This window comes from Necator americanus, chromosome IV (assembly GCF_031761385.1).
Source record: "Necator americanus strain Aroian chromosome IV, whole genome shotgun sequence".
In the NCBI taxonomy this organism is placed as follows: Eukaryota; Metazoa; Nematoda; class Chromadorea; order Rhabditida; family Ancylostomatidae; genus Necator; species Necator americanus.
In genome coordinates this window covers 22484204-22501353 of record NC_087374.1, presented here as the reverse complement: position 1 = coordinate 22501353, position 17150 = coordinate 22484204, and the positions used below count along the sequence as shown (strand labels likewise).

The window sequence follows — 17150 nt, the reverse complement described above, 5'->3', positions numbered from 1 at the left end:
TATTCTGAATTGAGGTGAACGTAGAGGCGCATCCCAAGCGGATTGATCAACGCCAGAAACTACATCCGTTATCCTTTATACTAAAGAAAAATAGACAACTAGCCAACAGCATGATGAGAGCTGATTGTTCCTTGGCATGCTAAAAACTTAGCCAGAACCACTATATCATCCACCATTATCACTGCTTGCTTACCTACATCTCCAAACCATTTCATATCAAAGCTAAACAGTGTTCAACCAGTTCCAAAGAATGCGAAGATTTAAGACGAGTCGCAGAGTAATTCAATCTTGATCAACAAGAACTAAACATCGGAATCTTTGTGAATGTTTCCATATGTGCCAATTACGACTCGTTGAAGTGTTCTGTACACAGCTTGTACAAAACCAATGGTTTATCTCAATGTGTTTTCAAAGAGCTCCTTTAATTTTCAATATTACTATGAAATCTATGGTAAATTAGTTCGAAATCTGAACAGAAAGAAACGCAAACAATACACCCATCTATAAAACGTTGATGGTGACAACTTCGAGCACGAAGAAGAAAATGATGTGGAAATTGTGAACTAATTATTTTGAGAAGAGGGATCGAAAGCAACAAAAAGCATAAAATAAGATCTATGCGTTATCTAGAGTTGAAATTCATTAGGTGAGTAGGAGGAAGACCAAAAGAGGACACATATGTATTATACACGGCGACGGTGATCACAGGGTGTGATGGGGATTGCGAAAACGTACAGTACAAAACGACAGAAGACGCGACTCTGAGCAGGGTGCATGCACGTCCATCTGCGACACACACTCAAATAGGCGTAAATAAATTGGAAGTGGATCAGAAATTTAACATGACATGATACACGTGAATACACACATAGCTATGAATCGCAATTTAGTCGAGGTACTGCGAAAGCCAACGGAAACCTTCTCCATACCCTTGTCTTCGTAGCACTGAACACATGAAGACTTCCATTGGTCGCGACGTAAGATCACTGCGCGACACTTCTCCTAGAAGTTCAATGAATTACAAAATTGGAAGCATTCGAGAAAAGGGGATTGATGCATCCTGCTATCCTTCCTGATTAATGTTTATGTGCAGAATTCAAGCCATATTCATATCACCCATCAGAATGATAGGAGATAGGGCTCATTCAGTCTTCATGAAGTGAACTTTGATAGCTAATGTTAGCACAAGCATTTCCCACGTCTCTACTTTTCTAAAAGATGAAGAGAAAGTCAAAAAATGAACAGGAGACACGTCGCAAGATTCATTTGAGCAAAAACTCCAAGTCTGTGGAGTTTCCGCAGCAATAACGACGAAACCAGCTGGAAAACTGACCAAGAAATTCACTGAGTGTAAATAGTAATGAAAGTGCTGAGGACACGAAATGACGTAGTCCCACAAGGCAGTAACGACCTTCGAAAATAAAAAATCGGTGCTATAAATCCAGCAGATCTGCTGACTGTTTTTGGAAAGCGATAAAGCACCAGAGTTAAGAAAAAGTTAGTTAAGAAAATTTGACCAACACGATCCGACATAAAAAGTTTTGATAGATAAGAAGTAACCATGGAAGAAATAGAGCTATCTTGCTAACCTTTTCCTGTACACATGTGCTGAACACCTAGATGCCATTTGAGCTGTTCTTCACTTAAAGCAGTTGACTTGTCGATTTTGTTGCCCAGAATCAAAATAGGAGCACCAGCAACCTAATAGAATATATATATTACAGAAGATTTTGTATATATATATATATATATACATATATATATATATATATATATATATATATAAATATATATATATATATATATATATATATATATATATATATATATATATATATATATGAAGCGAACCTGCTCATCTCTAATCAGAGATTCAAGCTCCGTTCTGCTCTCGGGAATACGCTCCAAATCCGCACAATCCACAAGGAACACAACTGCATCAACAGCAGGGAAATAGTCCTTCCACACTCGTCGAGCTAAATCATATCTTTTATGGTTGTATACAGAAAGCATACTGAAAAATCACTGATAAGAGCCACAATCAAGTACTGGATCGAAAGAAATCTCGCTCATTCAGCAATTATCTGCGTCGGAAATAAAGAGAGAGTAAACTAGTAATAGATGGAAGTGTAGCTGTTAAGGTTTGAAAAAGACTTCAAAATCTTCTGCAATATTTACAAAAGACCAGTTAAATTGTCATAAAAACCGTTTGTTACTTAGAAACTCTGACGAAAGGAGACTCGCAAAACAATCACATCACGTAGAAGAGAAATTGCACCATTGTGCTTAGACACAGGTTATAGAAATCTTAGGTCGAATTCTCTACCAGTGCTTCGTTGTAATTGTATTCGTTGTAATTCTCTACCAGTGTAGGTAGGTCATGACTTTCATCGTAACCAGATGACTACATCAGAACCGAATCAAAATGCTGCAAGGATCAAAATGGAAAACAAATATCACATCAACAAAAAAAAAAGAGAAAGCAAACCAGAGAGAGAAGAGAGGAGAGATGATACTGTCGAAATACAACGTAGACTTCTACTAGGGAAGGTGCGACAGAGCTGTAATTGAAGTTCACTACGTCGAAAATCCATACGTGCGAAAGGGAGGAGCCGGACCTTTCTCAGGTGAAGGGGTCTAGCTCAAGCGATGAGTATCCCTTCGCCAACCGTCAAAAAGTGAAGGGGTCCTTTCGCCAACCGGAAGTGAAGGAGGTCGTGAATGGCAGCAACTATCATGATTCATTGTGATAACATGCTCTACTGTTTTTGCCAATGAACTGAACAGAATCTGCCGAGAAACTGTAGTTCACAGGTGTGATAATCAGAGCCAGTGCTCCGACTCCCTTCTTTTGTGGATAGTTTTCGAAGGAACTCCCGTTCACTTCTGGATAGTTGCGAAGGGATCCTCATCACTTGAGGTACACGCCATGAGTTACACCACCTACACCGCGTTCTGCTCCGCCCTACCGCATATATTGTGTAGTTCAGCAGAATAGCCTAGATAACTGAATTTGGCGAGATAAGTAGGTATTTGAAAAAAACGCATATATTCAGAAGCGGCTATCTCTATTGTTAAAGTACCTATAGTGGTTTGGTAGCAAAAAAAAAATTTAATTAGGGAGTGAAACTAAGAAAATCATAGAAGGCAACCAAGGAGGTAGTTATTAGACAGTTGCTGTCTTAGTTAAAGACAGCTTATCGAGAAATTGGGATTCCTCTTCGAATAGATAGGATTAGGGGTGTAGTTCATGAGTATAAGAGCGACCACACTCAATTTCCCTAATTAAGGAAAAAGGCGTGGAAAATTTCCACAACCGAATCCTCCTACGAGGCAACTGAAAACGTACCACTTATGCGAGAGCACGCATGCATGCCGCGCCTGCGAGCGACAATCAATGGTTTGTGGCGCTGTCTCTTCCGCTGGCCAGTAAACACTGCGCGTGCGTGTTCTTGCATATGTGAAACGTTATAAGGTGCCTCGTAGAGGATTCACAGCGATAGCGCCATTTCGTGTGGCACAATTTCGAGCTATCTTGGCTTTGAAGGATCACGAACTTTTCAAAAAAATACTCTCGAAAATTCGGCTCTAGTAGCAGATATCACTACCAGTACAGAATTCAGAGTAAAACGAAATTCAATGGAGAAGCAAAACTGAAAAGATGGCATGTGTACTCACCCTGTGCGTGTCCACCGAGATCAAACGTGGTGAATCTGATTCCACCCAACGTAAGTTCTTCTGATGCTGAAAAGAAGAGTTCTTCGGAAAGTGTAACAAATACCGCTCAAGTTCCATAACCAAATGATGACTATGTCATGATTGAGCATCGTAGGTGGTATGATAATGCATACTTGCGATCCAAACTACTTTATGACATTGTGTTCACAGTGAAATCGAAATATCAAAAGGGACATATAATTTATTACATGCCCACAGGAAGTAAAAATGTGAATGACAGCATAAGAGTAGAAAGACATTTCATTAACAGAATCCCTCAAATCTTGGGAGTAATATTCAAGCAAAACAATACATCGCACAATTTAACGAAGAAACTACGAGTATGTGAGTCAACTCCGCCTTCGATTCATAGATGCGACAGTCGAAGCCGGTGCTCTGACCCCCTTCACTTTTGGACGGTGAAGAAGGAATCTCTTTTACTTTTAAACGGTTGGCGAAATTAGCCCATTCACTTTTGGACGGTTGGCTAAAGGATCCCTTTCACTTGAGCTGCACCCCATGAACTAAACCCCCTTCACTGGGAACGGTCCGGTTCCTCCCTATCGCTCCTATGCTTCGAATCACGTCTTGATTGTTGTTTTTGATCTTTCAAAGTCTAGCACAAAGCGAAAACAGGCTGTCCGATGCAAAACCAACCTATCAAGCGAAGACAGTGTCGTAAAGTAAATTTGTGTCATAAATGATAATATATGTTTCTACTTGCAATCCATTTGACATTAATAAATATGAACCTCCTTAAGATGCTTTCATGAACCAGAAAGGAAGTATTAAGAAAGTGAAGAGAAGTTGGAACTTTTTTCTCATTCAAAAACAAAGTTGAGAAGCCTCATCACCAAAACCTTGAACTTGGAAGACTCGTTTTCGAAATCCGATGATCACACAAACTTCATAAGGTTTATTTGATAAGCTTGTCTCACTTTGAGATAGAATATGTGCCGGTGAGAGTTTCAAGTTGAAAATGATCGTAGAGAGCTACTGAGTGTCCTCTAGATGAGAATTGATATCACCAATCATCATCTTCTTCACGTGGCTGCAATATTGCCAGTTTTGCTCTCAACTAACACCTTCATCAAAACAAGCGGGTTAATTTGTGATCAGTTTCGGTGTTCAGTTTTTTCCTTCAGTTTTTGTGGCATTTTAATAGTTGCGGGCTATCGCCTCAGCGAAAACAACAAATCGATAATCGGCGGCGCATCTGGCCGTGTGATATCCTATCAGATCTCTTATCATACACCACGAGATAAATAACCGGCTGCACGCAGATTCGACACTCAAACAGTGCTTCAAATGATGCAGGAGAGGTGTTAGATTTCCGGTCACTCCAAAAAACTACACGAAGTGAAGAAGAGGAGAATAACTGAATATAATACGCAACAAACTAACTTGGATGCAATGTAGGCACATGTTGAGCCATCCGATCATCCTTTAACATGTGCAGAAGTGTAGTCTTCCCGGCGTTATCCAATCCAAGAAAAACTAACTTTCCATTCTTTTTACTAAGACCTAAAGTTATAAATCAGAAGTCACAATGAAAAAACACGTAAGTACCAGAAGCATGGAAGAGAATTATCTCAGAATGCCTATATTCAAGTCTCACTTAAGTAGAATCTACCAAAGAAAAAAAAACTGTTTACTGCATCTAATTAAAAGAATAAGACCAAACAAACCTAAGAAGTTGAGCACACTGGAAAACCAATCCCATATCCACGACATGGTGAATACCTCCGGGGATTTTTCAGCTGACACCCTAGAAATGACATTATTCATTCAAAAAACATTAGTACATATCAATAGGAATCAACTTGAGCGAAGAAAAAAGAATGTGGTCGGATGGGCCAACTTAAGGGTTAGAAACAATGCTCTGTGAGAACGGTCGCACAGTTATTTAAAGCCACTCCCGGAACCATCTCACAAAAACCAACTCTCATAACGAAAAGAATTGCTACATCCAGTGAGCACTCACTCGACTAGCTTACTTCTTTTCTAACAGTGATACTAGACTAAAGAAAGAAACTACCACCAGCAATCTCATCGCCGGCAAGTAGCATAACACATCCAAACCGAAGTTTCAATGAAACGAGGTAAATTAATGTATGAGAAGAAAGAAATATAGACAAGCAGAAGTAAACTTCCGGAGATGAGATACGGTACCAGTAGGACACAAATACATGTAACAAAATTTCTAATGACAGTACAATGCTGACGAATCTTAGCGCTATAGTCGCCGACAATCACAACACCGATCCGATTACCACACCACAAAATGACCAAAGTAACACTTTATATGGAAAGAAAACAAGAACGATAGGACGTCGTGACTCGAACAACCTCAAAGAGGATAATCATCACTAAAGACCGAACGACTATTTGCACAACACCGAAGTGAACACGACGATACCGCCAGCAGAACCACCACCACGGCGTCGTTGACTGAGTATTGGGCGCGATGACACTTGCTTGTGTACGCAGCGAATCTAGTTCCACGTGTACCGCCGCGCTGCTTGTACGACAACGGTGAAGTGTGCCGGACTCATCCGCGAAGTAACAGTCACGAGGTTAGGTCATATCAGATGTGTCTTGTTGTGTACAGCAGCTACTATGATATCAGGAGAATTCAGAAGAGCGATGTGGGCCTAAGCGGCACAGGAAGTGCCGGTTTCCTCCGCAGAGTGGTTTGTCGGCGGTCTTCCGACATGGGGAAACATTTGGGGCGGTTTGCTGGGGCTTTTTCCTGGTGTGCGCTTTTCATTTGGTGTCTTTTTAATCTATATGTGATGTCACACAAGCGAACCAGATCACTGTGGAAATGTGGTGCTTTCCCTTTCATTCCGTTTCACTCGTTGCAGAGGCTCACATCAAGTTCCCGAGAAGCATAGTATACCATTTGGTATAATAAAAAAACAGGTTCTTTCTTGAAATGCTTGAGAAGCATTGGAGGAATCTACTAGCTCTGAGGACAGACTACAGAACCATACTAGGAAAAAAGTTCTTTCTTTCTTTCGTATTTTCAACTCACATTTGACGTGCCAGTCGATTTACAACTGCCAGTCGCGTTTGCTCTCTTTCAACTTTTGAATCTTTACAATTTGTTTGGCTACTTGCCAGTACTCACAAGCATTCAATTAGATGCAATATGTAGTTGGTTCAAAACGCGACTGCGCTCGAAGCGGCGCGGTGAAGGAAACAGTATAATCGAGGTGGGGCCATCGCGAAGTGCAGCGAAGAATGGTGCTAGAAAGGTTCCTCCTTCGATCGTACCCGGTACGCCCCACCGCACAGCGCTTCGAGCGCAACTGCTTACGCAACTGTCCCGTGCTTCATGTCGTTTTGGCTCTACTATATCTCTTCTAGGAATGAGTGTGTCTATAAGAAATAGATTAATACGTAAATAGGTACGTGTTCTTTTGTTTGTTTTCATTCTTTTTTCTTTTCTTTGTGTTTTTTTCGTCCATCGATTTTCTTTTCGTCGTGTTTTTGTTATGTTTGCTGTATTTGCTTTTGTTATACATCTTTTATTATTGTATTATACTTAATATATTATACTTATAGGCAGCCTATTACGAATCTGACGTGATGAAAAGAAATCTAGAGTTACGGTTGTAGATTGGGTATCAGGGGTAGTTCCGGTCATCTCTCCCTGATCGTTTTGAGTAACGGCGTGAAAGACGACGTCTTTTAAGACGACTTCGGTAATAACACACCAACCTTGTGCACGCGCCGCATCCAACTGCGACCGGTCGAAGATCAGTGATGTCTTCTCAGTAGCCCATTAAAGTAAAAGCAATGATTAAGTTGCTAAGCGACTGTGTGCATAGAATAGCGCTCTCACATACCTCGTAATAACCAAAATGGTTCCCGTGCCATTTCTTACGTTTCTTACGACGATCAGGAAGAGATAAGTGGAACCACCCCTAATCCCACAATCTACAACCCCATCTCTTGCTTCTTCCGCGGATTCCCGGACTTCATCAGACTCGTGGTATGCGTGTTATTGTATTGTTCATGTTTTGCTTTTGAAGTTTGCTCCGAAATTGCATTTGTTTTGATGTTAGCATTCTTTTTTTTTGTTCGTAACGGAAGAAGGGTAGACGAAGTAACAAAAAAACCATTAACATAGAACTAAATTCAGTTTTGAGCCAAATTCCTAAAGCATACAATATAGATTTATATAACAAAAGCAAATATAACAAACGAGAAGAAACAAAAAAGAAGCAAAAAGAATGAAAACAACCAAAAATCGCGGTCAGTATCTATCCGGATGACGTAACTTGGCAATATTTGGCAAACTGCCAAGCGAACAGCTCGCAGATCGTCTGCGAGCGGTCAAAGACGGCTTTGCTTGAGCGCGTTCGCTCATGCGATTATAGTTGGGTCGAAACGACAAGTACGGTGCATTTGCGTACGCGGCCGAAACAGCGCGGTGTAGGCAACAGTTTGAACCGAGGTGGGACCATCGCATGGTGCAGCAATGAACGGTGGTAGATGCTAACCGCGACGTCTCACCAAACCGCCTCGAGAGAAGCCGCGTACGCAGTTGCACCGTGCTTCATGTCGTTTCGACCTTACTATACACTCTGCTCCATGTCGTTTTGACCCGACTATACGTCGTCATTGAGCAGTTAACTAAACGACGTGCTTTGCATGATAACATCTACAATACATCATTTCTTGTGGGTTCTAACCTGACACCCCTAACATCTAATCGCTTCGGTCTTATATTTTAGGTTCAAATAGAAACAACACTTTCAATTTCATTACTAGCTCGTATTATATAATTTGATTATGCTCCGAAACGGTAGCTACTATTATTTATAGAATGGAGATAGTACTAGTTTATTCTAATACTGCGTCATGCCATACAACATTATTACACATTTTTTGTGCTGTGTAATTTCGAACACATTTGTATGCAAAATAACGCGAAAATCTTCGTTGAAGCTAAAGGTTTCCTCGAAAAAATTGTTCCACTTTGCTTTCAAGGATTTCTTCCGTTGGATTTCACCAGTTCAAAAGCAGGAAACACGAAAAAAAAAATCAGTTGTGTCAATGCTTATTGAACAGCTCATTCCACTTTTTGGCTGCCATCCTTGCCTTAGAAATTGAACCAATTTTTTCAAAGAGAAGACGATTACTTTGAATGGGAGAACGTTAACTGTGCAAAAGTACACGGAGAATGGGAGAGGAAACCGATCCCTACAATCTGAATTCCTTGGAGAGATCCCTATCGCCATCAGTAACTCTACACTAGCGAAAAACCAATTTCTTAGCATTATGACTATGGAAAATGCTAATCGTGCACAACTTTATGGGATTATATTATAGAAAGATGATACAGTAATTAGATCCCTGGAAACTAAGGCTCTTAAAAGCACCCTAGGAGCATTATAAACGGAAGAACCTGTGGAAAATGATTTTGCTAGTACTACGCAATCTTATGTATGAACTGTTACACAAAACAATGAAAAACTACTCAGAACAAGAGCAAAAGAGCTTCGAGGAGGTTGTCACGTTTTTTGGAGACGGGTCAGTGCACGCCTGCAGACAGGGCGCATCACCACAATACAACCATTTTATACAGACTGTAAATGTCTAGAAATCTAGACTTTTCAATATAGCTACGCCTTTCATTTTCCTTCACAGTTTTCTGCACCAAATTTATATACGCTTGCTCTATGTTATTTGAAAATCAGAAAATTTCACAGTTTCAGGACAAGGATGACATCTTTTGGCCGGTCTCTAGCAATGAATTTCAGCGGCCAGGTGACCAAGCTCGACTTCTCTTTTTTTTAAATAAACTAAAGGAAGCTGAGAGTAGCAGAAACTGAGACTTTTTATTGGTCGAGGTGCACACATGGGGAGACAACTGTTTGATGCTCAAAGTACAAATTTATCGTTTCTTAGCAAACCTTTTTCTATTACAACACCAAAAAAAAAATAGAACGCTGATAGCAGTGACCAAACCTATGTTTCTGAGTCAAGTATTGGTAAATCGATTGATAAAGAACATTTTGCGCGCAATATTTGGAGATATGTGAACTGGAGATGAGTTTATTGCTCTTGGGTACGTGTTTCTGAGTAGTGACTAAGTGACTCAGAAACTCTTGATGCGCTTATCATTTTGAGGTAGTTTCGAGCATTTGAGATTATAATATGGTTTTTACTATGAAATGTTCGAAATAGGAATGCTAATCATTTAGCACACATGGGAATTTCCCTAATAGAGTAATGATGAATATTTCTCAAAGCGACAGTACAAATGCAATTGTTCTAGTATTTCTTCCTTCTCCTTCCCGCTGTGGTGATAAAATCTAATAATGATTTCTGAGACGTATTCGTTGAAAGTGTAGGAACAGCAGATGATGAAGGCAATTATTAGATGTGAACGGCATTTGCCAAATTTTTTAGTTACAAGAATGTCAAGTGTTTAGAAAATGATGTGTTTGCTGCATTTTTCAGCAAGAGGAGTGATGAACAAGTAATGTTGCTTGTAGATGGAAAACACTACTGTCATTTTATCGTCGTTGTTGATCAGTACTGTTTTTTTTTCAGCTGTTTGCTAGGATTTTGTCTTTTGCCATCAATATGTATCTATTACGTGTTGTTGATAACGATGTCCTCGGATTGGTGAATGTCAGGTATCTGTCCCGTATGGGATTTTCTGAAGTTCTTTTTTTTTTGAAACTTCAATCAGTGGTTAATATTGTTATTTGAAATACTTAACTAATGATGTGAAATTCTTCTCTTGGCTTTTTTCAAGGCGGAGATGTCTTGTTTTGCGTTATTCAATATCGCACTACAAAGATATTGTTAATGGGATCCTAAGCTCACAACTATGTATGAACTAGGAAACAACGAGCGGCAGCTTATTTGAATAAGGGCAGAATTACTCATATCACATAATGTAGGTAGTGCTGAGTGTAAAACAAATTGTGACTGTTTTTTAAATCCTTTATCTGATTAATACATGCCACTGTACCAACATACTTTTATAGTAAGGGTGTAAGAACGCGGAGAGTATTCACTCCACTCATAGTTAAAAGGACTAGAATAATGAATAATAACAAAAAGTGAATGAGCGTAGAAATTTATGAGGTTGTGTTATCTCTACACTGTACTTAACGATTCTAGATTTCATTCCTGATTCTTCTAGACGGTTCTAACATCGCAACACTTGCAAAACATTTCTAGGTTGACACTGCTCTATAATACTGTTCTATTTCTTACTCGGGAGCCCATGCGAAAGGCAAATATCTTGCGTTCATCTTTGCAGTGTTTTGTCAACACAATTTGGCTGAGGTTAGTTGTTCCTTCAATGAAGTAGATGCACACTGGCATCAGTCAAGTTCACCTGGCACGAAATCGAATCACGCCTTAAAAGATTAGTGTTACCAAAGTGGATTTCCTCTTTCAGTTATGCAGAAGTCACCCGCTCCTTGTGTATAATATGTGAGTACCATGTGATTTCTTTCTTTTCAGTCCCTTGATTTGCCTCTCACTCAGCATTTTTTGTACATTTTGCTGGTCAGTATTTTCGTCAAATCATGATATACCTGCACTTATTCTCATATCGTTTCCTCTTGCCGCTGTTATCGAATCACTAGCAGAACCGTTTGCAGTCATATCGTTAAGGTGAAAAATTGTTTTTGTGTTTTCTTTCTTTTATTCTATTATTTTTTTATTCTATTTTTATTTTCTTTTATTCTGTATAAAATTGAAGGCAATGTGATAGTAGAAAAAATTCTGATAGACTGACTTGACCATTTGAATCGCTTTTTCAGGTTCTCTCTTTCGGGTCACTTTGCAGTTGCTCAGGGTTTACTAGTATTACTACAGCGTATCTTTGTTCTCATATTAATCACCACAACTTCGATGTATCACCTCGAAATTTTCGCCTATGCTCAGGTATTTAATTCTCTGGTCTCATCAATTTGGCATATTTTCCATACATCTCTTCTTATGTTCATGCTTACAGATGCTCTCGTCCACTGCTTATTTGTTATTCCATTATACTGCATTTTTCCGGTACTCGCGAAAATCTATGGCCGAATTGTCATCGTTTGGTAGTTTTCGCAGCTTCTTTCCCCAACTTAGGTGAGAATCAAAGATTGTGATAGCCACTTAGTAATATACATGCACATATATAATAAACTATGTGTTCTATCGCACACTTAGGTTATGTAGTTTCTTCTATAACTACTAGTTAGTTAGTTCTGCAACAAGGAAGAAAAAGTAGACTTTCAAGACGGTCCACTAAAAGAACGTCACTCAATAGATAGCTATTAGATTCACGGTTCTTTGTTCGATACTTCAGCCACGGTTTTGATCGCGAAGCACTTTCTGCTGTTGGTGCGTTATTCACACATTCGATATTGAAGCAGCTGATGACCGATGGTAGTGCATACATCATGACATTTACAGAGTTACTTTCGCTCAAGAGTCAAGGTACGACCAATTTTACGTATAATACACGTAATCCTTGTCTACTGGGAGGTAAAAATGATTTGCCTCTCTTGAAATCTCCTTTTTTTGCAGCTGTTTACGACGCTGTCGAAAAACTTGGCAGTCTCGTAGCGAGGATTGTACTGACTCCGTTGGAGGAGATGTGTTTTGCTTATTTTTCAAATGCTATCAATAAAAACACAAAAGTGTTTAGTAAAAGCACGGTAAGTCCTTTTGCAGCTGGTATTCTTTCAGAAGAAGGTTTATTGTTCAGGAGTCCTATGATTCTATGTTGGAGAATTTTTCCATCACTTTGCATGTTGCTTCCGTCATTGGCTTAGTTGTCTCCGTATTTGGGATACCGTATTCTCCCTTAGCTGTTTTCATTTACGGTGGACATTTATTGTACGACAATGGAGGTAAGAACAAAGAGAGAGAGAGAGTAGTAGTGTTTCTGTAATAGTAGCTAGATTGCTTTTGTTAAGGTGCTTTCTTGCTATCGTTGTACTGCGTATACTTGTCAGTGATGGCTGTTAATGGGATTACAGAATGTTTTGCGATGGCAAGTATGAACAATGCAGAAGTGCGTTGTATTCGACTGAATCGATCGAGTTCCGATTTGATTTCACTCTTTTGATGCATTCTAGATATTTTCTCATGGAGGTTTCCTCCTCCTATCTGCTCCTTTCCATCTACTACTCAGCTTTGCTCTATGTTCATATTTGAATGCATCTGGCTTCATTTTAGCAAACACTGTAAACATGTTATTCCGAATAGGATACAGGTATGGTGTTCAGTTGTTCTTACTGAGTAAAGCTCGCATAGATATCTATTTGGAGTTAAGCTATTTTCTCTTACCGATTTTTTTCGACTTAGTTGGCGTCATATCGGGTACTTCCTTGGTGAGCGTATTCCATCTATAAGCAGTATACTACCAACCTTCTCAACAATCGTCTTTTTATTATTTGCATTAATGGCGACGCTATTCACACTTTTAGTAGGTGTTCTTTGCAGATATTCTTGTGATGGGGCTGTCCGAAATCAAAAACCTAGACTATTTCAGATTTTTGGATCTACTCCAGGTCTTACTCATTCGGTTGCACACGTGGCTATCGGAGGCGTATTGCTAGTGCTAACAATTGCTCATATAATTAGTACTGATCATGTGTTCCAAATAGTCGCACATAGACTTCACAAATTCGCACCATAGGACAAATTTGTCTATGTATTCATAACATTTATCCTTTTACCGTTGGTTGTGCAAAGGTTGGTCATGCCATTTATATATTTGTTACACCTGATCTCTATACAAATCCAGCCACTATTGTTATCTATTCATGCTGTGATGAGTCGAAATTTCACTGGAGTTTTTTAAAGCTTATTCACAAATAAAGCAGTTGTGGGTCGACGAGTTACTCTCACATTGTAGCGGATAAGTAACATGTTGCTGCCATTTCAGGTAAAAATAATATGAAACATACGATGCTGTAGGTTTCCTGCTTTGAGTTATAAAGCAGAATTGTCCAGGAGTAGGATAAAAGAGATAACAGGACTGTGAGGAAATAATAAATGAAGAGAAACTACTAAGTTCATCAACTGGATGCTGACGGTTATGAATTTAGTGAGCTAATAGTAAGTTAAGGAGGTTGTATGGGTCTAGTGGTCATGTGAAAATAGCTGAGCGTGAACGAGTAAAACAAATGATTTCTAGCTTTGTGCTCACATGCATCATTTACCAAGATCAAACCGTCCTCCTTTCAGAGCTGCAGGTAGCAGCTGTAAGGGATGAACGGTTTGGAAAGAGAAGAGGACCAACGTGATGTGAGCATTGGAGACAATCGGCTAGTTTTTGAAAGTTAGAAAATTAAATAAAAAGAAAATAATACAAGTATAGTATATTCAAATAATTAATATATCAGGAACAAAGTGAATACGGATGAATGAAAATAAATTTAGAGGGCGTACGAGCTATTTGGGAGTGATTTTAGCCACAGAGCCTGATTCTGACTGGGAATGAGTGCAGGACTGAGATGCGGAATCTGGTAGGCTGAAACAGACTTTTATAACTTGATTCAAAAAATCTTGGTAGGCTAGTAAAGATGCGTTTTGTAGGAAAAAGTTTGTGCTGCAAAACGGTTAAAATGAAGTTTTTAGAGTACCTCTAGTTTTTTTGAAAGTTAATAGAGGAAGGGTCGGTAATTGTAGTAAATTTTTCAGCTTTTTCTTTAGTAATTTTTGAGAGAATGGAAGAAAGTGTAAAAAAGTAAAACAAGAGTAGACAAAATCCTTCCCCATTAAATAATCCAAAATAAACAGGTTGTTGGGCGTATGAGCCGAGTTGTTGGATGACACGCATATTTTGTCGAACAGCCAAAAACGCGGTTTTCCTCTTTGCGTGATTGGCTTTCTCTGAAGCTAGTTGGGAAGAAATCCGAAGAAAGAAAGGCAAATACACTATTTTTCTCAATTGACTCGAGGGAAGCTGGAAAAGATAGAAAAGCTAAGTTTTGCTACAATACAGGCAAATTCCATCTCCACAGTCCAGCCAAGTTGTACTGCATGATTTTCTCTAAACGTCTTTTTCGCCAACTCGTACAGACTCTATTCTACACCAAAATTACTTCTACTTGCGGATGTCTGTTTTTCGCATAGCAATAGCGTCTGAATTTCTTTTTTGAGAGCTGGTATCATTGTTGGATTAAAAATATGCTCACTTAGCTCTTCTACGGTAAGTACGGAAATCCAACTTCAAAACCTCCCGCCAAAGTACCCCATTGATATGTACTAATGTTCTTCGAACGAATGATGTAATTTCTAGGGTCTCAGCTGAAAAATCCTTAGAGGTACTCATGGATAGGAATTGGTTTTTCAGTGTGCTTAGCTTTTTAGATTTGTTGGCACTTATTCTTTTAACTAAATGTAATAGAGTTTCTTTTTCTTTGGTAGCAAATCGACAGAACAGAAACATGGTTCTAGGCGCTCTGATTTAATTTGCTTCTATGCTTTTGATACTGGCGTGCTTTTTCATTGTTATTCATAACTTTTAGGTCTTGGTAAAAAGAACGGAAGTTGGTTTTTTTCGGATTGGATAACCCGAGAAAACCGAACTTCTGCACATGTTAAGAAATGATCGGATGACTCAACATGTGCCTGCATTGGACACAAGTTAGTATATTTAGTAATTCTCCTCTTTTGGCTAATCTGATAATTGTCCGGATCTTCGACATCTTGAATTGGCCGTAACGAAGGAGAGCCGATGCAATGTAGAAGCTATGAAGGAAGTGAAGTCTGTCTCTTACTGTCTCTTAGTGCCGAGTGCGAAGTCACTTCTGTCTTGCTCCACTTCTCTAAAATAAAAGATCTAGACAGATATTTGTAATGCTTAGAGTTGATAGTTGTGTTAGCAAGTTAATTCCTTAAAGGATAAAAATTCTTAAATTGTTAGCGCATTTTAGACGTTATTTTAAGTTATTATTCCAGGTTTTTAGAGATTTTAGACATTTATCTTCCATTCCTATCCTCCCAGACAGGTCTGGTACTAATTTATCGCCCCCAGAGGGATGAAGGGCTTGGTTTGCACCGGAGCGGTTTCGAACCCTCGACCGTGGCTACAACGTAACTCTAACCGATGGCGTCACACCATACCAAGTGGACTGGTACGCCAGTGAATTTTTATTTTCCATTTCATTACCTTCACAGTTCCTCTCACGTTAATGTAGAACTGACGTGTTTAGATAGAACACGATGAAATCTTCCTTTGAAAAAAAAAGAAAAAGAAAGTTGTTAGAAGAACACAAAGCTAATTTCAAAGAAAATGCCAGTGCTATTAATTTTCATTGATCAGTGAAGGGGAGCGGAGCGAAGCGAACACAAAGTCAGATGTCCGCCTTTAGCCGGACGCTCAGACCGGTTTTTCTATAATGCACTATATTTATCCGAGTATTCGGCGGTTTTTCCTCACACGGACAACTGATTGTAAATACGAGATACGCATTGCACGGCTTCAGCCAGCGAAGCGACCCCGATGTCATCAAGCATAGTTTGGAGCAGCAAGAAAATGCTAAGTCGTTCATCTCGAAGATTGGCTCAAAGTGCACACTGGCTCCATTACCACTAATATAAAGGGTGGAATCTTCCTATCACTTTATGGGTTTTATGCCCCACCTTAACAAAAATATTTTCGCTGTACAAGTTTTAAGTCTTTTCCCCAATATTTTATTCAAGTATCACACGGCTTTATCCCAAGGAGAAGTATCGGATATGACCTCCTACCATTTCGTGTGTGGGAAGAGAGTTCCGCAGGTTACAAGATTGCTGACTGATTTTTCCCCTTAGATTCGAGACATTCCTCGTGACAACACAGTACAAGTCCAAGACTCGATAAACATTACTAGCTGGAGTCTACATGAATGCGTCCGTCGGAATGTTCTGTATGCTTTGACTTTTTCTTCAGGGAGTACTGAATTTGCTTCGTCTTACATATAGGATGGTTAAGTGACATTACTTACGTTAGCAGCATCGAAAATCCCTTGAAATTCTTCCACTTTCAAGACCGAGTACTAATCGCACATCTCAGAATTTAGGATTTAATTTAAGAGTTGCCAGGTTTCTTTGGATTCTGAGTGCTTTTCTGCATCCTCTTTTTATGTTAAGGATCAGTAAAGTAAATCGGTAGTAGAGTAACAAAAAGGATGTCTATTTATTTGCAATGCATGTGGAGGACATGGCGGAAAGGATGAGAAAGAAGGACAGGCTCCGAAGTGCTCATTTGCTTACTTCACTGCTACTCTTTATTCTGGTTGCAAGGACTCCGACAAAGGCTTGGAACCATGATCTCTGCATGAGATCATCTGTTTGAAATATTTCGCACAGACCGTCTTCAGTAAGGTAGCGTTGATACGTAAACAACAAATCATTGCTCTGGTTGTAGGGAATTCTTCCTGGCAACACCTTCTGAAAACACATTTTCTAGC

General features: G+C 39.3%; 2 protein-coding genes across 4 annotated transcripts; one reads left to right on the top strand and one right to left on the bottom strand.

The window, feature by feature from the left end:
• Positions 1–702: 702 nt before the first annotated feature.
• RB195_002366 (uncharacterized protein) lies at positions 703–8288 on the bottom strand (the record flags this gene model as incomplete). Of its 2 annotated transcripts, XM_064199600.1 has the most annotated exons (9): positions 703–798; positions 869–872; positions 930–1002; positions 1590–1701; positions 1852–1976; positions 3679–3744; positions 5122–5241; positions 5406–5485; positions 6229–6272. In XM_064199600.1, the coding sequence occupies 9 exons, from the start codon at positions 6270–6272 to the stop codon at positions 703–705; spliced, it is 720 nt and encodes a 239-aa protein (XP_064055481.1). The 2 variants fall into 2 exon arrangements, with proteins under 2 accessions (XP_064055481.1, XP_064055480.1); XM_064199599.1 differs by lacking the exons at positions 703–798; positions 869–872; positions 6229–6272 and adding an exon at positions 8242–8288 and having other exon boundaries at positions 887–1002.
• Positions 8289–9453: 1165 nt separating this feature from the next.
• Positions 9454–13950, top strand: RB195_002365 (uncharacterized protein; the record flags this gene model as incomplete). 2 transcript variants are annotated; one of them, XM_064199598.1, is made up of 15 exons in its annotated part: positions 9454–9498; positions 10288–10373; positions 10927–11034; positions 11215–11367; positions 11517–11640; positions 11711–11829; positions 12050–12180; positions 12271–12401; positions 12452–12596; positions 12663–12760; positions 12825–12961; positions 13054–13174; positions 13241–13331; positions 13388–13443; positions 13939–13950. In XM_064199598.1, the coding sequence occupies 15 exons, from the start codon at positions 9454–9456 to the stop codon at positions 13948–13950; spliced, it is 1557 nt and encodes a 518-aa protein (XP_064055479.1). The 2 variants fall into 2 exon arrangements, with proteins under 2 accessions (XP_064055479.1, XP_013299723.2); XM_013444269.2 differs by lacking the exons at positions 13388–13443; positions 13939–13950 and having other exon boundaries at positions 13241–13387.
• Between the last annotated feature and the right edge of the window lie 3200 nt (positions 13951–17150).